Consider the following 27,251-nt stretch of genomic DNA (forward strand, 5'->3'; position numbering starts at 1 on the left):
ACAAGATCCAGCATCCTTTTCTGTGAATAAGGCCAATTTTAAACGCACAGTGTCTGCATCCTCTGCTTCTATCTATATATATGCCATCTGGTCCTGCTTTCTTCCACAGGACTGAGGGGGAAAAGATCATCTTCTTTATCGTTGTATGACTGATTTTGGGTGGTCATTACCGACAGCAGATACAAAAATGTCCCATTCCCCTATCGTTTATACTGAATAATTCAGAAGATTAATGGCATTACACTATATTTCTGTTTTTTTGTTTGTTTTACATTTTCACCTTTATTTAACCAGGTAGGCTAGTTGAGAACAAGTTCTCATTTGCAACTGAGACCTGGCTAAGATAAAGAGTAGCAATTTGACACATACAACAACACAGAGTTACACATGGAATAAACAAAACATACAGTCAATAATACAGTAGAACAAAAGAAAACAAAGAGTCTATATACAGTGATGTGATATTTATATTTTATATTGAAGTTTGATGGGTGTGTGGAGTGCTAGTGTTGGGCTAGGCGTCCCGACAACTTCCGGTGAAACTGGAAGGTGCACAATTCAAATATATAATCATACAAATGATGGATATTAAACATTTCGGTACATATATCGGTTGAAGCTTAAATTCTTGTTAATCTAACTGCACTGTTCGATTTACAGTAACTATTACAGCAAAAACATGCCATGTGATTGTTTGAGGACGGCGCCCCACATCAAAATATTTTTCCACCGACACAGGTTTCATTAAATATTCACTTACTTTTTGAAAATCTTCCTCTGATTTGTCATCCGAAGGTTCCCAGCTATAACATGTAGTGTCATTTTGTTAGATAAAATCCTTCTTTATATCCCAACAAGTCAGTATAGTTGGCGCCATCGATTTGAGTAATCCACTCGTTCAACATGCAGAGAAAGGAATCCGAAAATCTATCCCTAAACTTTGCTTCAACAAGTCAAAATACATTTCTATATCCTCCTCAAATAACCTAAAATGTAATCAAACTATAATATTTCTTACGAAAGGAATTTCAATAGGAAACCGATTTTAGCAGGTGCATCATGTCTTCACGGCGTGCTCAAACACAAATTTCCAAGACAGTGTCCTTCTACTAAAACTGTTATTTCTAATTAGTTTTTGAAGTCACAAGCCTGAAACCTTGAACATAGACTGCTGACACCCTGTCAAAGCTATAGGAATTGCATCCAGGGAGCTAATTTTTAGTATGACCTTATACTTGCCATTGTAAGGGGATGGTCTCAAAAAAACATTCTGGTTGGTTTTTATTTGGATTTTCTCCTACCATATCTATTGTGTTATATTCTCATACATTATTTGAACATTTCTACAACCTTCAACGTGTTTTCTTTCAAATGGGACCAATTATATGCATATCCTGGTTTCAGAGCCTGAGCAACAGGCAGTTTACTTTGGGCACGTCATTCAATTTAGAAAAAAGGAAAATCTAAACTATATTTCATGCTAACAGAATGTTTTTTAAATAAGCTTGCAGCTGTGTGAGTTTGGGTGTTTGGGAGTAAAAATGCTCTAGGTAACACCCATTTCCCTCACAGTGATGGCATACATGAGAAACATAATCGTAAAAGATCTATAATAAACAATTCAGGTCATCACTTAAGTGTGATTCTATTGATTCTCAAGTGTTAGACATTTTAAAAGTAACACAAAAGACAAAAATATTTTACATTACTGTCTTATTAACCCATCATATCAAATCGAATTGTATTTGTCACATGGTTTGTAAACAACAGGTGTGGACTAACAGTGAAATGCTTACTTACGGGCCCTTCCCAACAATGCAGAGTGAAAGAAAATAGAGATATCATAGAAACGTTAAAGACACGTAATAACAAAAGTAATGCACAATGGGTAACGATAACTTGCATATACAAGGGGTACCAGAACCGAGTTGATGTGCAGGGGTACGAGCTAATTGAGGTAGGTATGTACATAGAACTAGGAATAAATTGACAGATGGTCAACAGTAGCATGAGTAAAACTACATTTGTGCAAAAAGGATCAATGCAGATAGTTAAATAGTTTACCAAATAGCTACCCGGACTAACTATTTAGAAGGCTTATGGCTTGGATAGTAGCTGTTCAGGGTCCTGTTGGTTCCAGACTTGGTGCATCGATATCACTTGCTGTGTGTTAGCAGACAGAACAGTCTATGACTTGGGTGGCTGGAGTCAAACAATTTTTAGGGCCTTCCTCTGACACCGCCTGATATAGAGGTCCTGGATGGCAGGGAGCTCGGCCCCAGTGATGTACTGGGCCGTACGCACTACCCTCTGTAGCACCTTGCCAAACAGTTGCCATACCAAGCAGTGATGCAGCCAGTCAAGATGCTCTCAATGGGGCAGCAGAATAACTTTTTGAGGATCTGTGGTCCGAAGCAAAATCTTTCCAGCCTCCTGAGGGGGAAGAGGCATTGTCGTGCCCTCTTCATGACTGTGTTGGTGTGTGTTGAACATAATAGATCCTTCGTGATGTGCACACCGAGGAACTTAAAGCTCGACTCACTCCACTACAGACCCGTAGATGTGAATGGGGGCGTGCTCGGCCCTCCATTCCCTGTAGTCCACAATCAGCTGCTTTGTCTTGGGAGGTCTCTGACCTCCCTGATCTTATCATCGTCGGTGATCAGGCCTACCACCGTTGTGTCATCAGCAAACTTAATGATGGCGTTGGAGTTGTGCGTGGCCACGCTGTCGTGGGTGAACAGGGAGTACATGCATATCTCCGTGTAAGACATTTAAAATATAAATACATTAATAGAGCCTGTGCAATGTGCATACCAGATCAACATTTCCATCACAATCTCATGGCCTTATATCAATAGATTATTTTGAGAGTTTAACTAGTCTGCTGTGACCCAATGCCTGAGACAATTACATTTAATGAATCAAAGTAGACATGCAGGTACTGACCTCTACTGGGTAGCAAGTGAGATACAACAGGGCAGGACAAGAAGAGAGACAAAAGCATTCTTTCCATCTGCATGTGAATCTCTTGCAAGCTCTTATTCTCAACATCATCAGTTTACACTACCGGAGATTATTTTTACACAAAGCTGTAACAATAACAAAACCGTTACTTCCTTAACCGTTATATAGCATAAGAGGATTAGGAATGATGGGCCAAATAATGGTCCAATAGATAAAACATTTTATTTTACTGCCCTCTGTTGAAGGATAAGTAATGGGCACTGCAAAGGGAAGTCGTTTCTCCAAACGTAATTTGTGACGACTATATTGACTGCTATAATAGCTCAGGGATTGTGCATTGAGATGCATCAACTCTAAGCAATAAGGACATATGGTGAGAACGTGTGTAAATTAAAATAATGAAATAGTGTCAACAGAAGGTCCCATTGATATTTAGAATGAGGAAGAAGGTAATAACTTAATATAGATAACTGGTATAGTATCACCATACGAATTAACTTATCACTTACTTACCTATATTATAATAGGCCAGGGCGGAAGATGCACCCTGAGGATGGCAGGGCTGATGAGTTTAATGGTTTGCATCCATCCATCGATGGTAAATTGACATGGAGTAGCTCAAGGCGGCTGCGGGGCATTGGTCTTTGGAATGACACAGGCCTAATCTTGACCTTGGGAACAAGAGGAAATATCATTAGAATAAGGCTGGTGCTGTTCAGGATCACAGACAATTATCAGTAATGTTCCCTTACTAAAGCATTTCCAGTTTAATTTGTACATATACAGTATTGACACTTTCTAACTCAAGAAATTTTAAGGTGTCCGTGTGTCAAGGTATTATGAGATTTGACAAATCAAGCCTGGGAGTTGTTTGGAAGTTAATTCAGACATGGCTCCATTTAGCAATTGACTTTGGCAGATCAAAGATGGAGTCACAGATTCTGATTGGTTCATCTGACAACCTAGTCCCATGTGATTTCCCCTTGATCCCCTTGAAACTCTCTCACACGCATACAGTGCCTTGCGAAAGTATTCGGCCCCCTTGAACTTTGCGACCTTTTGCCACATTTCAGGCTTCAAACATAAAGATATAAAACTGTATTTTTTTGTGAAGAGTCAACAACAAGTGGGACACAATCATGAAGTGGAACGACATTTATTGGATATTTCAAACTTTTTTAACAAATCAAAAACTGAAAAATTGGGTGTGCAAAATTATTCAGCCCTTTTACTTTCAGTGCAGCAAACTCTCTCCAGAAGTTCAGTGAGGATCTCTGAATATGAGATTTTGCAACATTATGGCAACATGGGATTACACAGAATAACCAAATGGCCAATATTAAGATATATTACTTTATTAATCCCCATGGGATTGCTAATAAAATACACCACAAAAACACAACAAGGACACAGACACTAAAAGCAGCACATCAATAAATAAAAAAGAGTTTGTGTTAAAAAGCCTCATATAATATGGTAAAAAGAATCTGGACCTGGGTAAAATAAAATGTATGCCATTGCACTGTGATGCTCCTGGCAGGTAGGCCTACTCTGGAGGGGGTGGCTAGTGTCGGCCTCTACAGTATACTCGGAGTTTTTTGTTGTTGTTGTTGTTGCCTGCTGTGCAGAATTTACACAATGAAGGTGGGCAACCATGATGCCTATTTCTTGGTCTACTACACAGTAGCCTTTACACTAGGATGGACTTGAGTGTCTATGTATGTATCCACAATTTGTGTTCTACACATAGCCCAAACTTATCTATAGGTATCTATAGGTATACAAAGCCAAATTCTGTCTTATTTCTTTAAGCACTTCGCGTTCATTTCAACCAACATTCTTCTCCCCTGGAAGCCATGTTAAGGGGGCGTTTCATTCTATTTTCCCCTGGAATGATTTTTTTTTCACTTTGCAGCATCAGTTGTAGCGTTGAGCCAGCCTCCTATGAATGTACGGTGGTTGTGGCTGTAGTTTTTTTTTAGGAACAGGATACGCATAAGGACAGCGAAGAAAAAAAAACATAGCAATTCCTCGGGGGATTTGTGAAAGGGAAACTCAGGTCTGCATTTATTCGTGTAAAGGACGACAAACAGGTACAAATTTCACGCTCACGCATATCCGGCTTATTTCGTTTTGTGGCGAGCTGCGTCTCCGAACGAATTTCTTTCCATGTCTGATGAGATTACACATCCAATGCAATGAAAACAAAATGGGGGTTGCGCTGTAGCATGTGAGCAACATAATTACAAGAAAGGTTACGGCCCGATGTACCAGACCTTTCTATTTGAGAACAGCGGCGTATTTATAGTAGACAGGCGACCAACTGAAGCGAGGCCCTTAATTAGATAGGTGTGCATAATGTTTTTTCAATACGCGTACCCTATCCGAAAAATACACGTAGGCCTACCAGCATGTTAATTTTTATTCCTGCAGAATAGAGCGTCTATGTATACACATGTATTTAATTCGTCCTATATTCATGTCGATTTGTACATTGTCATGTCAGTTAGGATCTAATTTTAAACGTCACATTTTACGAAAAATATGAATTAAATTACATACGTCGAGTATTGTAGGTTACAGTAGGTGTCACGATCTTTTCCCTGTTCTTGTATTTTGCCCTTGCATGGAGGATCGAGGATACAAAACGCATTCAAGATGCACAAGAAAATGCAATGCATTCAATGCAATAGGGCATAGCTATCCGAAATAATATATCTGGTCTCAGATTGCAAATGGAATGTCTAAATCTGGGACTCTACTGTAGGCCACCGCGGACCTCTTCTGTACTAGTATTATTTAGTTTGTTTACAACCTCCGGCAAAGTAACCTTCCCATCTTGAAAATCAAACTAATAACGTTACTCATGCACAACTTTACAATTCCTCTGAACAATGCTTCGTATTTGGCAATTTAATTGAATTCTTAAAAGTTCCAATGCAGCCGTTTTTATCTCAATATCAATTAATTTCTGGGTAACAGTTAAGTACTATAGTGTGATTGTTTTCAATTAAAATGTAAAAAAAAAAACTTAGCAAAGAGCAATTTTTCAAGCAAGAATTTTGCTAGGAAGGTTTGGGAGTGAGGGGGGACGGGAAAACTGAAAATCAGCTCGTTATTGGCAGAGAGGTTTTGAACTCTTTCTTATTGGTCTTAACTAATTTGCCGGGTAGTGATGTCACCATGGAAGGCCAAAACTCCCCTCCCCGATGGTCTTTTCAAACAGCTCTTGCATTATCCTTTTCACAGTATTATTCAACCTCAGTGTAGAAATATATCAAACACACAAAATCACGTTTTTGACTGCACTGGGCTTTTAAATGTTGTAGGCCTTTTATTCCTTAATAATTTGGAATAATATGCTAATCTAGTGTGCTTTGCTTGTTTTATTCTGTCTCTGTTCTTATCAACTTTGCAAAGTCACGGTATAGGTCTTTTCTTGCCTACACAAGGACAATATGATGCCCCTGATAGGCCTCTTCTATACATCTCAATCTTTATTCTTCAAGTGTTTATGCATGTTTTATCAGTTTAAAGAATGAGAAGTCATATAGCCTATTATATAGACACGTTGGTTTACTTTTCACACCCAGACTTCATATCTTGATTCTGCTACCTGTGCACACCTGTCAAACACACCTGCCTCTAGTCATTCTGCTCCCACCACAAACCCTTACCATTCAATGCATAGGAGCTTCAAAATGGCACAATTATAGGCTTCTGCAGGAGTAAATCAGTGGAGGCTGGTGGGAGTAGCTATAGGAGGATGGGCTCATTGTAATGGCTGGAATGGAATAAAAGGAACAGAGTCAAACGTCTTCCATTTGTTTGATACTGTTCCATTAATTTCCTTTCAGCAATTACGGTGAACCTGTCCTGCTCTAGCTCCTCCCACCAGCCTCCACTAGAGTAAATGTAGCCTTTACTAAATTCCTTTGGGCAAGTGGGCATGATAAAAACAATTTTGCACAATAGGGTCTAGTGTATTTCAATTGGTTCATTGTTGCATGTATAGAACAAATAACCAATTGAATGTAGTTGCAATCTCCATCCTGAACACTAACCATGGTGATATGACTGCTGTCCTCCCCAGGTAGACATAGCTGAGGCAAGATGTCAGCCCGAGGAGGAAAGAAGAAGACCACCAAACTGTCCCGCTCCGCCAGAGCAGGAGTCATCTTTCCTGTGGGGAGGATGATGAGGTATCTACGCACAGGGACGCACAAGTACCGTATCGGCATGGGGGCACCCGTCTATATGGCAGCCGTCATAGAGTACCTGGCAGGTTGGTATCTCGCCTGAGTGAAAACACACACACCAATGTCAATACAGTGTCGTCATGTGTCAGCAAACACAAAAAACAATGTTCCTAAATTCACTTGTGTATTAATTACATGATTATGTAAAATATGAAAATGTATATTTTATTGGTAAACTGTGGCAGAATATTTTTCTAATGACACTTTCTTGTTTAGCTGAGATTTTGGAGTTGGCAGGGAATGCAGCAAGGGACAACAAAAAAGGCAGAATAACTCCTCGGCACATTAAACTGGCTGTCGCCAATGACGAGGAGCTCAACCAGGTACAGTATTATTCCCCTTGACACGGACATTTCAAAAATATCCTATAATGAACTCAGCAGAGTACATTTTTCATGTTGTTCCACTTCACTTGCACAATTGTTCCACCATATTATTTTACAGTAGATTAGTGCCCAATAGGGATCCATAAAACTAATGATGAAGATAGTCCCTTTGTCTAAGTGTTCAGGAAGGTGCAGTTGACGCCAAATGGCATCTGTATCAGGTAGGATTTCATCAGGTTATGAACTGCCACCGCTTTGTGGTTAACCTCGAATGGAAAAACAGTTTTGTTGAGGCCCCAAATCCTGACAACACATAAGAGGTTAGATGCTCAATACACTCAAAAATATTTTATGTTTTTTTAGACAGAGGGGACATTGCGCCTATTCAAATAAGTGGGGATGAATTAATTACACTTAGACAATGAGCTTTATAATTTTAGCAGGATTTTTACCACTTGCCTAGTATTTCTCAGAGGGAAGAAATTGACCCATGAGAAAAAATAGTAAACTGATTCACTTGTTCTGTGGCCTCTCAGCTTCTCAGAGGGGTGACCATATCAAACGGAGGGGTTCTGCCTCGCATCCACCCTGAGCTGCTGTCCAAGAAGAGGGGCAGCCGAGTGAAAGTGGACACTCAGGTGACCGTGCCAGAGAAGAGGGCGGAACGCGTCAAGAGCATCAAGAAACCTACCACCAAAAAAGGCAAAGGCAAACCAGGTCGCAAGCAGAGGGTAAGTACACATGAATGGGCTTCGTCAATGACAGCAAACATCGCAATATTTCTCCATGTGTTTGTTATAGTGCTATAAGAAGCATGAATGTGTTCTGTTTTTCATTGATTCTATTAAAAGAAAAACACGGAAAACGACAAAGAGGCTGTTGTCGCTAACTCAACAGTGGAAGATGGGCCAGGGGATGGCTTCACTATCCTCTCAGCGAAAAGCCTGTTCCTTGGACAAAAGGTATCATTAAATGTAGGCTCATGTCAGCAATGACATGTCATTCTATTACACCTTTTATAAAGATACCGCAGTCATATACCTTGGAAATAAGTGACACGAGTCAAGTTTAAGTGATTTTGTTGTAACTTCAACTCTACATCCCCTAAAACAGCTTTCACTAACAGAGAGTGAAATTAGCAAAATTGGAACCATCAAGGTGGAGGGAATAATCAACCCCACAAATGCAGAGATGGACCTCAAAGAGGGAGTGGGTGAGAAAGCCAGACCTCCTGGTATTTTCTTCTTAGACGTGTGAAAGGCCCACGGCCCATTATAATTATCCCTCTTACCTGTTGTGTGCTCGTCTGCAGGCAGTGCCCTGGAGAAGGCGGGGGGGCGAGACTTCTTGGAGGCAGTGAAAGAACTGAGGAAAGCACAGGGACCTTTGGAGGTAGCATCAGGTATGGAGATCTGGAAACTAGAGTAAAATCTGCTGAATGAGAGGTTTGAGAAGTTTCGCATGCAATGGTAATGAAATTATGTCATTACTAAATGTGTTTATCCAAAGAACCACATTCGGCTAACACATAATAAGCATCATTGACAAATGATAGTCTCGCCCTCACTCACCTGTCTAGCCTCAAGTACACTGTCAATGCGTATATTTAAATCTACAAAGAAAGAGGGAAACATCAGTGTGTGTTTCCGTGTCTTCGTCCTGTAGTTGCGGTGAGCCAGGCCAGTGGGATGCCAGCTCGTTTTGTCATCCACTGTAACATCCCTCAATGGGGCTCAGAGAAGTGTGAGGACCAGCTGGAGAAGACTGTCAAGGCCTGCCTCTCTGCTGCAGAGGAGAAGAAACTCAAGTCCGTTGCCTTCCCCTCACTTCCTGCTGGCCGGTGAGACTACTCAACTACAGCTTTAAATCTATACCAGTAACAATAAAAAAACACTGATACAACTAAAATACTTTTTAGTCTTAGTCACAATTGAATAGTTTCCTCCTTCGTTATCAGTCGACTAAAACTCTGAACAATTTGTCTAGTTTTAGTCAGACATTTGTTGCATATTAGTCAGTGAATTTAATAATTAGTGTACATGTGTACATTGAGATAGTCTTGTCCAACTAGACCTACTATCCCTTCATATAGCTGGCACATTGTAACCAATGCCAGCAATGAATTACCACAGGCTACATGTTAAACAATTTAGGCATTCAGCTTTCATCTCCCCTTCATAACCTTGGGGTGGGGGTAAATAAGTGATTCCGTTAAAAATGGAAGAATCTGAGCTTTCCACAACAATGGCAGAAATATTACTGTTCTACTAATATTCAGCAAATAGTATGAGAGAGTAAAGAAAGTATACTTTAGGTTACTTACAATCGAAGTGTCCTTGCTGCCAGTTAAAAAGATTGATGAGTGACTGAAGTGCCCACTTGGGAGCTGTGTGGGAGAGCCGGGCAGATCAGCTCAATCAGACCGTGCTTAAAAAAACGTTAATTCTGCCAATGAGAGGATTGCATTAAATATTCTGCAAAGGCATGCATGCTTATGAATGGATGTGGAATTTTCGTCAACTAAAATGAAAACTCAGTAGTTACGGTTATGGTAATTTTCATGGTAATTTTCATGGCACCTCGTCAGGAAAAATTGGTTGTCGACATTTTTTGGCAACTAAATTAACATTCTGAACCAGGGCTCTAAATCTTTCCTTGATTCCTTCTCAAAATGCATTGAAGAAGGTCAAAGGAGGGAAGGACCTTGAACCTATCTCCTCCAGTCAAGGAGATAAGGTGTGCGGAATTGTAGAAAGTCAAATTGAGATTGAGCCCACATCTGTGTATCTCTCCTGGTTGTAGGAATGGATTCCCAAAGCAAACAGCCGCCCAGCTGATCCTCAAGGCCATCTCCAACCATTTTGTCTCTGCGACGACCTCCTCCCTGAAAAACATTTACTTTGTACTGTTTGACAGCGAGAGCATTGGAATATACCTTCAGGAAATGGCCAAGCTGGATGCCAAGTGAAGCTGAGCTGAAGCGATGCTTGATTTGAGGTGTTTTTTTTAACGGTTGCAGTTGTATTTCAGATGGATCTTTGTTTTTTGCAGCTGATATAGTGTGATCAAAGGTGCTGTAAGTAGGCGTTTTTGACATTGGATAGCCCTCGGAAGGCGAAAAAAAATGAAATGTTTGTGAGTGAAGTACTGTACGCATTTATGTTACACTGTCTTCCTTTTACAGGATTGTATTCTTTCTTTTTAGACTAGACTCAATTAATAATCCCATGGCTTGTCATTCTTATCCCTTATTTACTGATATTGTTTTCACATTCCATGTACAAAGACAATTTTGACGGTTGTTTTTTCTGCTAGAATCCCTCTGTAGTTTCTGATACAGTTAGTTTACTAAGAAAAGTGTTTCTCATTCTGCTTTGAAATAAAAATCCAGATGTTTTACACCACAGATCCAGTTCTGATTTGATTGAGGCATCATTTACCAACACCCATGAATAGCACAGCAACCCAGTTTCATTACATTATATTTATTACATTGTAAAAAGTACATGACCTTTTATTTATATATACACATGTAATTTCCTGTTCACTCAAGAATTAGCGCCTGGTATACCTAACAATGCAGTACAACAAATGAACAGCTTCCAAAACGACTTAACAACCCTGTGAAAGAGGGGCTCCACTTCATTGTGTTGGTGCACAGACAGACTAATGCGTTTCTAATTTCTCTGACATAAGGCAGTGGATTAGGAGAGTAATATAACCTGACCTGAAAGCAGTTGCTCCCAACTGTGCTTCAACAAGAGTATTCATTCCCCAACAGCCCATTCCTGGCGGAATAAATAAGATTACAATTTTAGACTGATAAGGGCAACGGCCGAGAAATAAACTGCACTGAAGGTTAGGCAAATCACAAGGTTGGGCATTCAAAATAGTCAACGCAGGGATAATACTACAAAGCAGCATCAACGAGTTAGCCAGCTAACTTTAATAAACAACCAGATATAACTTCATTTTCTGTTTTATTAATTTAATAAACCTATACTAACATATGCATTTTCTGGTTGTTGAGTCAATTAGACAATGCCCGTTTTATGCTAATCTTTAGCATAAAGTTATTTCCAAATAATTTGGTAAGTTAGCTGTCCAAGTCATTGATCTTGCTTTGTAGTATACCGCTCTGAAATGATGGGGGTGGGGGAGCCACAAAAAATCTTAACTCATCATGAGGCGATGCAGTTGCCCGCAAGTCTGCATACCCACATAACACCCCCCATTGCGAGCAAAACTTTTTAGTGGCCCCCGTCTTGACAGTGGTGATCATTTTAGTTTGAGTTAATTTAGTGCAATTCTACATATTTTATCATGGTGTGGAGAAAATGTTGCAGTTTTAAAGCATGTTTGCTGTAATTCTACAGATTTTGCCATGGGGTGGAGAGAAGATTTTGCATTTTATAACTCATTTTGCCATGAAGCAGAGAGGAAAAATAGCAGTTTTACACATTTTGCCATAGGTTGGAGAGACATGTTTGCAGTTGTTAATATGATATCCGAGTGAGACTAACAAAATCAATGGGGGCCCCCCGGCCTGTAATTTGACCGTGATAACAAGTCTGGATAGCTGGCCGCTAAATTAACTTGGCAATCAAATATTTTAGCTGACATGGGCTAATTGACTATCAGTAGATAGAAAAACAGCTGATGCAGAACCAAATTCTGAAATAGCACGTTGTGTATTCTACTATTCTAACCCACAACAGTAAGTTGAGAACCCGACTGTGGTGGGGGGCTGTGATCCGAGGGCCTTTCAAACAGGAGCCACGGGCCGCCGTCAGTTGCCCATCCCTGTTCTAAGTGGTTGATGCTTTTGAAAACTCTTCTTCCATCATCACATGCAGTGAGGTGTCTGGTTTGGGTATAATTTGACAGAAGATCAAGGCTCTAACTTCAACCTACCAAGATCTGAACTCCACTGCAATCAATAAATTACTTACTGTACTGCTTACTGTACGGACAGTGACATGCAAAAATACTTTCACTGTGTCAAGTGGGATAAAGTAGTCCCAAATGAAAACTTGCAAAGATGATCCAGACCATTCATCTCATCACTTGAAAATGAAAACTGCATTTCAGATCAGCTTGTCCCAGATTTACTGATGGCTGTCTATGCTCAATCTGCTAGTCAATACTGTACTCATTTAAATAATCTCATTAAGACCTTCCTATAAAACTCCCCTAACCTGACCGATAAAAGCGGACACGCCCAGGCCAGACCAGTCGTCACATTCAGAATGTTCTAGGTGCTGTCCTTGTTAGCAATGGCAGCATCTCAAATCCATCTTTCCAAGGCAAACCATGCACACCTGTCCCTCTTGGGTATAACAGTGTTTAGAGGACTTAAGAATACGTAGTGTCCTTTTAAAAGATATTTTTGTTATTTTGGGCATTGTAATCAACTTTTTGCGAACAAGCTTGTGACAACATGTTGACAAATTTCTCCCTCTTTGGAAATCTCAGGATATCATATAATATAATTATTTTCAAAAACCTCAGACACAATTTTATAATGGAAATATATAAACTGTATGCTTTATATTACTGTACACGTATATTTCGACCTTCAGATACAAGAGTTATGATATAGCTAGTATTTCACTCTTTTGTTTTAAGACACAGTGCCCTGATACTTTGACTGGAGTAAATTAATCTCTGTACATCCTATTCAGTAAACAACATGCAGCACCTAAAACCAATTAAGTTATTGACTATGATTTATTCCTGGCAGGACCTCTAGATTAATGTGAAGCAGACGCATACTAACAACGGACTTAACTTTGTAGGTCTCAAGTTGAAACTGACTCAGTAGGAAAAGTGGGAAAGATTGAAGCGAGTCAAATAAGTGCTGTCCTTAACATCCATGCAGCATCGTATATGTATATCATAAATATGTATTTTCTGATGAATACGTGAATATTGAAGGACAGCAGGACCCAGGATGTTAGATAAGACCAAAGCTAGATGTGTCTGTGGTTGTTTAGTGTTGTCTGAGAGATGACCATGCATGCCAGGGTCTCTCTGTCAGAGTTGGTCTATCCCCTCCTGTGAAGGGGTGCAGAGCCTAAGGAAAGCTATGCTGTTTAGGGGACAGGTGGGGGACAATGTCCCCCTGTGAGAGTAGGTGGTTCTATTTTACCTCCGGGGTGTCACTAAGGTCGGTGGGCCTGGGGGCAGGGAGCAGGGGGACAGGGGAGCTGGCCTCAATGAGGGCGGGGTTGAGGATGATGGGCAGGGACATGGGGGGCACGCCCCCACCTGCAGATGGGAGGCCAGGGGCTGCAGGATGAGGGGGGACTGACTCATGTGGGAATGACTCAGGGGGGTAGAGATCTGGGGGGACATCTTCACTGGGGTGGGCATGGGGGGAGTCGACGGGGGCACTGGAGATGATCTGTCAGTTCCTGGAAAAGAAGAGGACATTGATTGATTCATTTATTGTTGGCTATGAAACTGATAATGATCATTGGCTTTGGCCAGATTTCATAAATGACTGGCCATGGTTTTTATTTTATTTGAAATTTTACCCCAATTTCATGGTATCCAATTGTTAGTAGTTGTCTCATCGCTACAACTCCCGTACGGGCTTGGGAGAGACGAAGGTCGAAAGCCATGCATCCTCTGATACACAACCCAATCAAGCCGCACTGCTTCTTATTAACACAGCGCGAATCCTACCCGGAAGCCAGCCGCACCAATGTGTCGGCGGAAACACTGTGCACCTGGTGACCTAGTTAGCGCGCACTGCGCCCCGGCCCCGCCATAGGAGTCGCTAGTGCGCGATGATACAAGGATATCCCTACCGGCCAAACCCGGACGACACTAGGCCAAATGGACCTCCCGGTCACGGCCGGCTGCGACAGATCCTGGGCGCAAACCCAGAGTCTCTGGTGGCACAGCTAGCACTGCGATGCAGTGCCATAGACCACTGCGCCACCCGGGAGGCCTATGACTGGCCATGTTAACATGGTTACCGTTGGCACTAGGTGGTGGGGGATCTTGGGGCGACGCTGGTCTGCTGAAGGTCTTTGGCTCTGTGGGGGCAGCTGGCACTGGAGATGGGGCCTGGGCTGGGGGTAGCGAGGCTGGGGGGAGGGGGCAGCCAGCTGGGCAAGTTCCACTGGAGGACTGGGAGCAGGATCTATGGACACAGAGCACCATTGCATTTCAGTGATCTGGCTTTATGTAGCTATATAGCAGAAATAACACTGAAACACTGAAGGTTAAGTACACATCATGAAAAACATGTAGGAAGTGTAATCTAACTAACCTACATTCAAAGCATATTGGAGAAAACAAGGCCTCAATTGATGCAGGTATAGTGTGTGGTCCTCTACCTGGTTGGGGTATGACTGTCTGTTTGAAGAGCTCTTCCCGGAGGTTAGGCAGGAAGCAGTTGATGCGTTCCCAGGTGATCTCCCACAGGTCAGAGTATCCCGTACGGGAGTCAACGCTGTGGAAGATTCCTGCTGTGTCCATCACCAGCAGCATGTTCTTCAGAGACTCTGGAATGGCTTCCAGCTGGGGTCGGATAAAAATAAAAAAAAAACAGCCCATCAGCTGTGCAATCACACACAGAAGGAAAAAACACTGAACAGAGCTGAATAGGAGTGAACATGAACTGTTATTTTTCTTGTGTGCCCTCCTTTGCGTTTGACCACTTATTGTTGTAAAGTGATGGACTTTTTAGACTAGCTACAGGTAACGGCCAAAATAAAGGAAACACCAACATAAAATGTCTTAATTAAGGTGTTCGGCCACCATGAGCCAGAACAGCTTCTAATGAGCCTTGGCATAGATTCTTCAAGTGTAGAATCTCCCGTAAGTGTTCGATTGGGTTGAGATCTGGTGACTGAGATGGCCATGGCAGATGCTTTACATCGTTTTCATGCTGATCAAACCATCCAGTGACCACTCATGGCCTATGTATAGGGGCATTGCCATCCTTCGGGGGTATAGTCATGTTAGCCAAAATAATGGCCTGCCCAGCATTTCTATACATGACGTTAAGCATGGAATGTTAATTGCTTAATTAACTCAGGAACCACACCTGTGCTTTCAATATACTTTGTATCCCTCATTTACTCAAGTGTTTCCATTATTTTGGCAGTTACTCGTAGAAACACCTGAGCTAATAGGAGTTAAAATCGACATGTGATACTGTGCAATATTAGGCATCTTCACCAGTAGGTCACTGGAGCCAGCGTGCATGTACTTGTCCATGAAGTCCAGGATGGTGAGCCACAGGGCAGCAAAGGTGGGCAGAGACAACAGGGGAGAGAGGTGCTGCAGGAACACCTGGTGGAGAACAAAGCAATAGAAAACAGTGAGATATTCAGATATGACATAGGTACCTGAAACAGCATATTATACTATCGCTCTTCAGACGGATAAGCAATGCTAGACAGCGGGAAGGATTTAGCAACTTTGTAAACAAAGTCACCCCTACGGTCTGAACACATATTACAGATTTCACACTTTGACATGGCTGCCTGTTGTGTGTTGACTGAACTCTGACCTTTGACAACAGGGTGCAGGCCCTCATCCTGGTCTCCTCCATGCCTCCCACATCTGCAGGGCTAATATTGTCCAGCAGCTTGGTCAGCAGGGGGAACAGGACCTGGCAACACAGTACACAATAATTAGAACACAGTTAACACTGGTAAAATTATTTCCCACTTATTTTCAAACTTGAGATTTTTTGCATAATACTGCATTGTATTCAATGGGATATTTGCCATAAAATTCTAAATAAATGCCCATGGCAAGCTAGGATTTGGCCCCAAGTGCCTACTCTTAATTAATCATATATTTCACTATATATTTCAGAGGAACCATTCAGCAGCCATTCTCATGACCCACCACTCTCGTTACACATACACACACCATTTCACAGTGGTCCTCCTATAATGTAAAAGATGTTCAGCATCCTCCTCTCACCTTGTTGAAGCAGGACTCCCACTCCACAGCATCTAGTGTCTGCAGGTCATGGACCAACAGTGCCCTCTGGAGGTAGGTCAGGGCCTGCATTCGCACCTGCCGCCTGGCATCACAGCACAGCCAGGCTATCCCTATGGGATTCACACAATGTATGGATACTTATGTCAGATATAAAGCATTAAGACCGGCAAGAGTGTTAAGTGGAATGCTATATAGTGGCGTGAGAACAAGACCACTAAGTCCACTCTCTCAAGGGTCAACTCAGTGAATTACAGTGCCTTCAGAAAAGTATTCACACCCCTTGAATTTTTCCACATTTTTTTCATTACAAAGTGGGATTAAAATGGATGTCATTTGTCACACAAAATACTCAAATGTGCAACATTTGCCAATTATTATTTTCAACATTCTTCCAGCCCTGTCAAATAGGTTGTTGATCATTGCTAGACAACCATATTCAGGTCTTGACATAGTTTTGCCTAGCTGCTTGAAACTCTAACAAGCAAAACTAACTTGACCACTCAGCAACATTCACTGTCTCTTAGTAAGCAACCCGAGTGTAGATTATTGTCCTGCTGAAAGGTGAATTAATTTCCCAGTGTCTAATGGAAAGCTGAGTGAACCAGGCTGTCCTCTAGGATTTTGCCTGTGCTTAGTTCCATTCTGTTTATTTTTTTATCCTGAAAAACCCCCGGTCCTTGCTGATGAAAAGCATACCCATTAGATGATGCAGCCACCACTATGCTTGAAAATATGGAAAGTCGTATTCAGTAATGTGTTGTATTGTATTTGCCCCAAACATAACACACACACACATTATATATATATATATATATAGGACAAATGAAATTTAATTTTTTTCAGTTTTACATTAGTGCCTTGTTTCAAACAGGATGCAAGTTAGGTAATATCTTTATTCTGTACAGGCTTCCTTCTTTTTACTCTGTCAATTATGTTAGTATTGTGGAGTAACTACAATGTTGATTTATCTGCAGTTTTCTATCCCAACCATTGAACTCTGGAACTGTTTTAAAGTCACAATTGGCCTCATGGTAAAATCCCTGAGCGGTTTCGTTCCTCCGCGGCAACTTAGTTTGAATGGTACAAAGACACAGACGTCCTATCTACCAATAGGTGTCGCCTTTTGCGAGGCATTAGAAAACCTCCCTGGTCTTTGTGGTCTAATCTGTGTTTGAAATTCACTGCTCGACTGAAGGGATCTTACAGATAATTGTGTGTGGGGTACAGAGATGAGGAAGTGAAACAAAAATTATGTTAAACACTATTATTGCACACAGTGAGTCCATGCAACTTGTGACTTGATAAGCAAATTGTTACTCCTGAACTTAGTCTTGCCATAAAGGGGTTGAATACTTATTGATTCAAGACATTTCAGCTTTTCATTTTTTTAAACGAATTTGTACTAATTTCGAAAAACAGAATTCCACTTTGACATTATGGGGTACTATGTGTAAACCATTGACAAAAACATCTACATTTAATCCATTTTAAATTCAGGCTGTAACAACAAAATGTGTAATAAGTCAAGGGGACCCGTGTGAATACTTTCTGAAGACATAAAAATATAAACTCAACATGTAACCATTTTTGGGATTTTACTGAGTTAGTTCATATGAGAAAATCAGTCAATTGAAGTAAATTCATTAGGCCATAATCTATGGATTTCACATGACTGGGAATATAGATATACATCTGTTGGTCACAAGTACCTTAAGAAAAATGAATCTCACAATGGGCCTCAGGATCTCAAGGTATTTTCGTGCATACATTTTTTTTGCCTAATCTTCATGACTAATGTTCAAACTTAGACGTACAACAGCATCAAGGTAAATTACCAGGATAAAAAACATCACTAGGTTAAATGACCAATGTAAAGGACATCAGTAGATTAAACCCAGTGTCTTTCCTGTCCCAACAGACTGAACAGTAAAAGAAGAATGTGCCTAAGAAAATAACAATAGCTCAAATCCCCCAGCCAAGAAGAAATACGTCACTCTAGTCTGTGGAATGAACACCTTTGACATTGACAACAATCAGATTTATGAACATTATGTTTGGTGTTTGGGATTCTGTGTTTTTATATATATATATTGATTACTATTCTGATGTTACTATGGCTTTTGTACCCATTGATTTCAGTGCATGTTCAGTAGTACCAGGAGAGGTCATGTTCAGTAGCTCCTACTGTAACAGCCTCTACTCTTCTGGCAAGGCTTTCCACTTGATGTTGGATTTTTTTTTATTGTCCCCAGCACAAGGTGCACCTGTGTAATGATCATGCTATTTAATCAGCTTTTTTATATGCCATACCTGTCAGGTGGATGGATGGATTATCTTGGCAAAGGAGAAACATTCACTAACAGGGATGTAAACAAATTCGTGCACAACATTTGAGAGAAATAAGCTTTTTGTGCAAATGGAACATTTCTCAGCTCATGAAACATGTGAACAAAAATCAACATGTAAAGTTTTGTTCAGTGTATATGACTCCTCTAAATACTAGTCATTCGTTCCAATATAAGCAAAAAAGCATTAACATGTGAAAACATTGTCCACGAAAACAGGAAATGTGCCTTTGGTTCCGCACAATGACATTGACAACATTCCTCAAATGACTAGGAAACAATGATGAATTGTGTTTAACCCCAATTAATAAACACATAATTGAGTGGTGCTTATATGCAAATATGTTTTAGAGATAGCTAAAGCCTCTGACCTTGGAGAAGTGGGCACCAGCAGCTGGTCCACAGTGTCTGGGAGTCAGCCTCAATTTTCTTCCCTGCGACCTCCAGGTGGCGCTGTTCCTGTGCCCAGGAGCTGTAGATGCTGGCGGCCCTCGTGTGCAGGGTGTGCATCAGGTCTAACAGCTGAGCCAGGGGAACTTCATGTCATTATGATGTGGTCATAGCTATTCTAATCACAATACAGCTTGATTCTAAAACCATGAGTATGACTTAATGTCTGTATTGGCTGCAAGACACTTCCTCAATGACATTTATTAAAATAACATTTACATGTCTAAGTACTTTATTCTAATGCTGACAATATATTTAGGTAATGATCTGTGATAAGAGTATTGATATTTATGTCATTTTGAAACGCTGATGGAGAAGTTACACATATTGTATAGTACAGTATCTTCCATGTCTAAATTATTTCATTTATGTTACACAGACGTAAGGTTGCAAAACTCCCTGTAATTTACCAAAGACATTTAAGAAATGTATAAAAAAATATTTTTATTTTTCATTTATCCGTCCATCTGATCCGTTCCATGAGTTTCTAGTATATATCAAATATGGTTCTGGAGAAAACATATTATGATATAATTTTAAATTAACTCTGCAGCTCTTCCAACTATTGACTTATTTCACAACCGTCACCAGTTTGACCCCAAAACACTTAAAAATATATATTGACATGGGAAACCCAAAAATATATATTTTTAAATAAATAAATATGAAGGATTTTCCATACTCATTAAAACAGCAACAGTTTTAAATATGTTGATGGGTTACTTTTAGCATAATGTTTTAAAGCCTTATGATTCTATTTTTATATTGTAAACATCTACGTTTTGGGGGGAATATCTTTTACATTTCATGAAAATTCCCTAAAAGTCTTGAAAGCTTCCAAAATTCCTAAAGTTACTGGTAATATTCCCGCTCTTTGCAACCCTACACAGCCCTAAATATCTAATAATATACCTTTCCAAGCAATTAATTAGTCAAGGATTGAAAGTTTAATTTCATTTAGAGTAGCTAGAGCATTGAGCATTGAGAATTCACTACTCAGCCTTTCCAAGACAGTTAATTTGTGAATAGGCAATACAAGAGGTGAATATTAGCATTAGTCGACTGAGCATGAATACCTGATTAGTGCCAAATTAGTTCTGAAAAGAGATGGCAAACAATGTAACTTCTTAATCACACTTCAGGAAATGAGAATAGTAGTTCAAGAAGAATAGAACTAAACACCGCCACAACATTGCTTAATTGCCATGACAACCATAATGTGCGAAGAGAGGGGAAGATACAACCGAAATCTCCCCAAATCCCCACCTTCCCTCCGCAACCCCACCTCCCACCCACACACACCTGAGGCAGAGCACACCTGGGGCATATTCAGGAGAGTACAACGTTGCAGAACCTTCAGATAGAGAAATATATTGTGTAGAACAGACATGATTGGTCATGTAGTTCGGAACGTTTCACCCAACTGAACAGAGCCCCTGAGCAGCACAGAGACCAAGGTAGAAGGGAAAGAGGGCTGCGGTACTTACGTCCTGACTAACCTGTAATGACACCGTGTGGTAGCTGGCCGGGACTCCCTCGTCCTCCTCGTCGTCACTATGGGAACGGGAGGGCCTCTGGCTGGAAGCCTTGGTGCGGCGGGATGCCCCCTCTTTCTCCCGAGGCTTCCTCCTCACACGGGACTTCTGGGAGTCGTACTTGTGGTTCTTCTTCTTCTCATGGGTCCTGTAGCCTGTAGGTCAGGAGAGATGGAGGGACTGTTTTTAGCCATTGTTACAGATATATCCTGAGTGTGAAAGTTTCTCCTAATAGTTGACTGATATCTCTGAACAGAGAATGAATGCCCACTGTTTGCTGCTCCCAAAGGTAATCCAATTTAGCAGTACAGAGATCATGAGACCATGTCTTTACCCTAAGGCGGCGTACAGTACCAAGACCTGAATGAGTTCAGGACTGGCCATTCTAGTGTAAGACAATGTGCAGTATGATAATAATTATCTTAATTGATAGGTCTATAGGGTATGACTTAACGCTTAGGAAACTCTCCAGGAAAAAATACATTCCTTTCACGTAAACCCGAAAGGCTATATCAATTCTAATTGAGTAATAGCAGTTTTAGGGCTGTACGTTTTCCATTCGCTTCCCATATAGATTAGATCGATGCTTAGCGTGAGGTCTTTGATCAACCAAAGTTTATTGCTAAGTGTGTAAAGCTGTGTTGACAGCAGGTATCTAAGGGTCTGGAGCGCTGGGAGAAATTAAAAGGCTATCAGTGGTGCCAGGCTTGCACAGTGCACCATCTCCCACTGTAATCCTTGTTTTACTCTAGAGTCTGGATCACTAACAGACTGCTGTTGCTGAATGAATGGGGAGAAGGGCAGCCGAGTGACACAGTCCTCAATTAGGGTTGGTGTGGGGGAGGCAGGGAACCCAGAGTCAGGTTAGTTACTCTATAGACATGCATTGAGATCCCCTTCCAAAGGCTTTTAAGAGTAACCACCCAACATGCCAAACTATCAAAGCTTAATTTAGAAATTACTCAAACAGTTTGATGACATGTGTTAGCTTGGAAAACAGCATTGATGTAAAGGCAAATACAATGCCAAATTCATTGTTGGAAGATTAAGAAACACTTTGGAAAAAGACTGAATATAAAATTAGCCTCAAATAGGAATTGATTTGTCAGTCAACAGGAAGTGAGGAAAGAGGAAGTTGTACCTCCGTTAAGGCTGGCCTCCACAAACACCCGGATGGCCTTGACACACAGCTCAAAGTTTTCAGGGGTGACATGTGCAGCATCGCGTACTATGAAGGAGAGGGACTCCACACACTTGATGAGGGACTTGGTGTCGTGGAAGCCCATGTCTTGGCCCAGGGTCAGGCTGTACTGGTTCACTAGAGGGTTGAGCAGGGGCTTGGAGCCAGAGGCCGGTACCTTGTTGATGTCCAGGTCATCTTTACCAACCTGGCAATATAAAACACAGTGTGAGATGTGCGGTATGTTGAGGCATTAACTGACATTGATATGACAAAATAACAAGCTTAGCTTTACTATTATCCACAATAAACAGTGTATTAACTCTATGAAGATCTCTGGAGTTGATCATCTGAGCACTCGAAAGAAAAGTGTGTGCAGGTGACGCGAGTGTGTGTGTGTCTGTGTGTGTGTGGGCTCTTACCACCAGCCATCCGCTGCTGGCCACGTCCACATCAGTGACAGAGCGGGGCATCCTGGACTTTCCGTGCTCCGTGTAGACCTCAGAGTCGGAGGTGTAGCCCCGGTCCAGACTCACCTCGCTGTGGTGGTGGGACGACAGCTCACTGTCCGACTGGGCACCTGGAACAAAGGTGGAAACAGGACATAGATTTTTTTTATACCAGGCATCAAAACACACCACTAACAGTGTGGACGTGTGCCTTGTAACATAACAGCCGAGCTGTTTGTGTAAAGTCAACGCAATTGACAGTAAACGAGGTGATCATAAGGTTTCTCCACTGCCAAGGCCAACAAAGTAGGCTACCATGCCACGTGATGCTGTACATGTAAGAGGCTGACCTGTGTCGATGTCGGGACTGGTGGAGGTGACCTGGAAGGAGGCGGGTGGTTTGATCCCGGCCCCGATGCACTCGATTAGGGAGAAGAGGGTGAACCAGTCGTCTGTGCAATGGATGTTGGCAGCGTTGGTCTTGAGCAGCTCATGGAGGCCGTAGGCCACCTCCCGGCTAACCCGGGCCAGGACGTGTGGTTTCATCATCAGCAGGAGACGCAGGGACAGCAGCACCTAGAGATAGGGTGGCAGGGGGGTTAAGTGGACGCTAACGTTGTATAAGGCCAATTGCTTGAACTGCCGGTGACCTCGATCTCACTGATTAGGGAATTGAAGTACGTTCCCGACATTCGGCTCACAATTCCTAATACAGTTCAATGTATATACTGCACTAGGTCTCACAGTTCTTGGTCTCACTGCACATTTGAAAGGAAAAGATTAGAAAAACAAATGTGGGATTTGTGGATTCAAGTCCCTGCAACATAAGATGTTTGCCCTGATCGCCACGGTTCACACAGAAAAGGAAGGAGGAAACACTATTAGTTGGCTGTAACAACGTCCATCTGGGTTAGAGATCAGATTGAAAGCCAATTAAAGACCTTATTGAAGAAATGGGACCAAAAGTTAATGCTCCATTTACAGTTTTCCTCGATTTCTTAAACACAATGAAAGAAACTGAGATCCATGTGAGCGAAACTTGGATCCATGTGGCCAAAACAATAACCTTTTTTTTTGCACAACAGGTCATTTGTCATTGGTTTTGCACCAATGCAAACGCTAAACACTTTTTTGCAAAACAGTAGACGCAACTCTTTATCACAAGACACTTTTTGCAAAACAGCAGTTAACTCTGTAAATAAGACAAAAAAACAAGAATAATTAAGCTTTAAAAAAACAGACCCCCCCATGGTTAATAACAACGACTCTCAAAACAGTAGGGTTTTTACAACAAACATGTAAACAACCTTTACATAACTGGGCGCTTTTAACTCCTTCACAATCAATCCATAAATACATTTGAAAGTGTTCACTAGGGACTTGTTTGGTTTCCCAATGGGATATAAAGTAGAACACATTCCTATTTTCTTTACATTGCCCGAGAAACTGCAATGATAAAAATAGTTCAAGGTCAATAGGACAGTCACATAATAAACGCTATTTAGGTTACAGGCCAGGTCACCAAGAAACCAGGTCCCTCTTGGAAAAAGATTAGATCAGTAAAAACTTGGCTAATTAAATTGTCCCACTGATCAACACAGACTAAGAATACTGATAGGTAGTTCATCCTGTGCCTTTAAGCCAGAACAAATTAAACATCTGATACCAGTATGATTGCATGAAACATCCTTTTTTTTACTTGTTATACAACAAATTTAAGCCTCCTTTATGATTGCTGTTAAGCTCAGGCCAGATAAGACCGATTGCAATGGCTAAAGGACACTGACCTAATAAAGCTGTGTGTGTGTGTGTGTGTGTGTGTGTGACCATCAAATGTAAATCCCATTGGATCAACAGTCCAATCCTCCAATCACTCAGTGCCATCACTTGTCAGAAAACCTGCATCATCTCTGCATTATCTGTTTGACAGCACAAAACATGCATTAATGCAATGATGTACGCCTAGATAGTTTGGTTTCCTCTCTCGTGTGTGTGTGCGCGTGTGTGTGTACCTGTGAGCTGATGTCTTCTCTACGCAGCAGGCGGATGGCCAGTCTGATGAGGCCCACCACAGCCCTCTCCACCAGGAAACAGCTCTCTGTAGCCTGGACACACAAGTGGCACAGGTGGTCCCGCACCGTCTGCCATACACATGACACGCGGTCCCTAAACACACACACAAAATTTACGGACTCAATAGCATGACAAAGCCTGATGTTCAAACAGCTGATTTGACTGGATGTAATTCCTACTGGACTTGGGACAAAACATAAACAGGCGATCACACTGTCCCTGACTCAAAGCAAACACCGCACCGTTTCCTGCCGTACCTGTTCTCCATGACGATGCGTAGCAGCATCTCCAGGCAGAAAGCCGCGTCCTCCTCATCATACGTCTCCTCGTCAGGTGTGACTGAGATCAGAGCCTGTCCACAAGAAACAGCTCTTAGTAAACAACACCAGAACATTCTATACTACCTGCATCTCAGAAATTCATATTCAGCCAATCACATGTTAAGATGAACAATATTTGCCTGGACTCTTATGATTACCTTCATCAGCTCCTGTAGAGACTCCAGCTGCAGGAATTTACTCTCTGTGATCAGCTTCTCTGGGTCACATTGCTGGCGCGGGAGTGACAGGTAACAAATCAATTTACCAGACTGACAGTTTATCCAAAAAGCCAAAAAAATGTATTCATAATTTTAAAAAATTCAAACTGCACGATGTGAACCACACAGTTGAACTAGAACGTACAGTATACTGGTCACCAGAGACAATTTGAACGAGTGTGACAGAGACAAAGCAGTGGGATGAGGGATGATTGGTTTAGCTCTGGTACCTTGATACAGAGCATTGCTGCCTGCTTGGCCTCCTGGTTCTCAGTCGAGGGCCCACGTAGACCAGACTGCTCCGCTCCACTCAGAGTCAGCCAGTTCACAAAGCTCAGCACCGCAGACTCGCCCCTGGGAGAGACAGAGAGAAAGATGGAGAGATGTCAAACTCTTAAAAGACATTTCATGCTTGGCGATAACCACCCATTTCACAATATTACTGGAACTGGGTTTAAAATGTCAAAAACTCAAGAGGTTTCACAAGTGAAAGAGCTCAGCCTGCTATGCCAGCGTAACAGAATTGTGAGGTGACTTACCGATTTGAAGGAGTCTCTTCTCTTTGAAGCGAAATCTTTCCATTTGGCTCCACAAAATCCTCCACCTGTATGGACATAAGCAAACAAACGCCACAAGGAAATTATTTCTGGTTTTATACCAGCAGGCGGCAGTATAGCACCCAAATTCAAAAAGACCCATTTCACCCAACAAAATGAATGGAAGGTTTCCGTGTTCCATAGGTACTCGAAACGTGATCGAGGCCATTTGTTTTTCACAGACCATACAAAAAAACAGTCTTTCTTGGTTATGCCTGTCCCTGTCCATGACCATTGCTAGTTATAAAGAAACAGTTCTGACCTCCACCATGGCCTTGGGCAGCAGCTCGGCTCTGAACAGCTGCAGCATGGAGTCCATGATGTTCTTCCAGCCCTCCCTCAGGATATCACCGTGCCGGTGGGCCAGGTGGAACACGGTCTTAGCAGCTACCTGGGCCTTCCCGTTACTCCCAAACACCGTGGGAAGGTTCTCCGCCGACTGTATTGAACACACCCAGTGGAACATATTAGAAAACTCCAGTAGGTGTAATGCTAAAGGTTCCCACATTTGAAATTGAGCACTTACCTCGCTGCTGAGCGTTGTAAACTTGCAGAGGGAGATGATCAAATTATCAAACACGTCACTGAATCCACAATGAGCTGATATCATGGCACATTTCCTAAAAAAGAGAGACAAGCAGATTATCATCACGACTCGCTCTCATTGCCTTCCCCAATAGATGCTTCGTCAGCATCTCCTCAGAACCACAGTGCTGGGTCCAGAAACCCCTGGGGATGCCTAGTGTACCGGAAACCAGCGATGGCCTTCTGAATGATGGCGTCATCCAGGCTCTTGTCGAAGACGTAGGAGAGGGCGGCGATGGTGGGCCCCCAGGTCATGGTGAACAGGTCGTGGTCGTAGCTGCCGGCAGGCACGTGGAGGAAGACCCCCTCGGAGGTGGCCCCCCGGTTGAGCAGCACGCTCCACACGTAATTCTCTTTCACCAGGCCTGACTGCTCGTCTGGCATCACTATCTCGTCATTCCTACAGGACAGAGAATACCACGGAGTGTGTGAACGCTAAACCAACCTTGATCATCTGGGGTGGGTTGTTTGACATAACTTACCGTCAAAGCTCAAACGCTGATACAAATATATCCTCTTGAAATGAGATAGATTTACTTCATCGTGTGTGTGTGTACACGTCACAAACATTTCTATACAAGACTATGGCTTACTTGATTGCATTGTAGATGTCCTCCAGCATATCCTGATCGAAGTCTGTATTTCCATTCACACCCTTCAGATTCTTCTTGAATTGCTACATGAAGGTGGGAGGGACGGACATCAATACTGAATCAGGGCACCATCAACACATCAATCATTGTGGAGCTCTGCCAGCTGGCCTGGCTCTGGCATCCAACCCTTAGGCATGCAATGCGCTTGCTAATTGAGCATCCAACAATTAAGGGGATGGGGGGCCAAGGAGCTTTACCAACGTATGTGTCACTTAATACGGTTAGGTGTGATGTTAGACAAACAGGATCGAGGCCAAGAGCCACAGCAAATAAACAGATCCGCCGTGTGTTGACGGATAGAGTCAAGGCTCCTGGTCGGCTG

At 41.9% G+C, this 27,251-nt stretch overlaps 2 protein-coding genes across 2 annotated transcripts in view; one reads left to right on the plus strand and one right to left on the minus strand.

Annotated features, from left to right (window-relative positions):
• The first annotated feature begins 4,859 nt into the window (after positions 1-4,859).
• On the plus strand, positions 4,860-10,953 carry LOC135510961 (core histone macro-H2A.2-like). Its single transcript, XM_064932320.1, has 9 exons — positions 4,860-5,060; positions 7,061-7,252; positions 7,443-7,549; positions 8,089-8,283; positions 8,404-8,514; positions 8,666-8,765; positions 8,865-8,954; positions 9,218-9,392; positions 10,355-10,953. The coding sequence occupies exons 2-9, from the start codon at positions 7,081-7,083 to the stop codon at positions 10,518-10,520; spliced, it is 1,116 nt and encodes a 371-aa protein (XP_064788392.1). The 5' UTR covers positions 4,860-5,060; positions 7,061-7,080; the 3' UTR covers positions 10,521-10,953.
• A 68-nt stretch (positions 10,954-11,021) lies between these two features.
• The window catches only part of LOC135510963 (Golgi-specific brefeldin A-resistance guanine nucleotide exchange factor 1-like), an 81,977-nt gene continuing 65,747 nt past the window's right edge, over positions 11,022-27,251 (minus strand). The window contains 21 exon segments of the mRNA XM_064932321.1: positions 11,022-13,817; positions 13,820-13,968; positions 14,539-14,684; positions 14,862-15,085; positions 15,749-15,862; positions 16,083-16,184; positions 16,505-16,635; positions 19,242-19,392; positions 20,808-21,010; positions 21,997-22,243; positions 22,458-22,615; positions 22,835-23,060; positions 24,497-24,650; positions 24,815-24,909; positions 25,036-25,107; positions 25,326-25,449; positions 25,635-25,699; positions 25,954-26,130; positions 26,218-26,311; positions 26,440-26,676; positions 26,870-26,952. Of these exon segments, the coding sequence (XP_064788393.1) occupies positions 13,695-13,817; positions 13,820-13,968; positions 14,539-14,684; positions 14,862-15,085; positions 15,749-15,862; positions 16,083-16,184; positions 16,505-16,635; positions 19,242-19,392; positions 20,808-21,010; positions 21,997-22,243; positions 22,458-22,615; positions 22,835-23,060; positions 24,497-24,650; positions 24,815-24,909; positions 25,036-25,107; positions 25,326-25,449; positions 25,635-25,699; positions 25,954-26,130; positions 26,218-26,311; positions 26,440-26,676; positions 26,870-26,952 (3,075 nt within the window). The 3' untranslated portion in view covers positions 11,022-13,694.

This window comes from Oncorhynchus masou, chromosome 23, assembly GCF_036934945.1.
Source record: "Oncorhynchus masou masou isolate Uvic2021 chromosome 23, UVic_Omas_1.1, whole genome shotgun sequence".
Classification (NCBI taxonomy): Eukaryota; Metazoa; Chordata; class Actinopteri; order Salmoniformes; family Salmonidae; genus Oncorhynchus; species Oncorhynchus masou.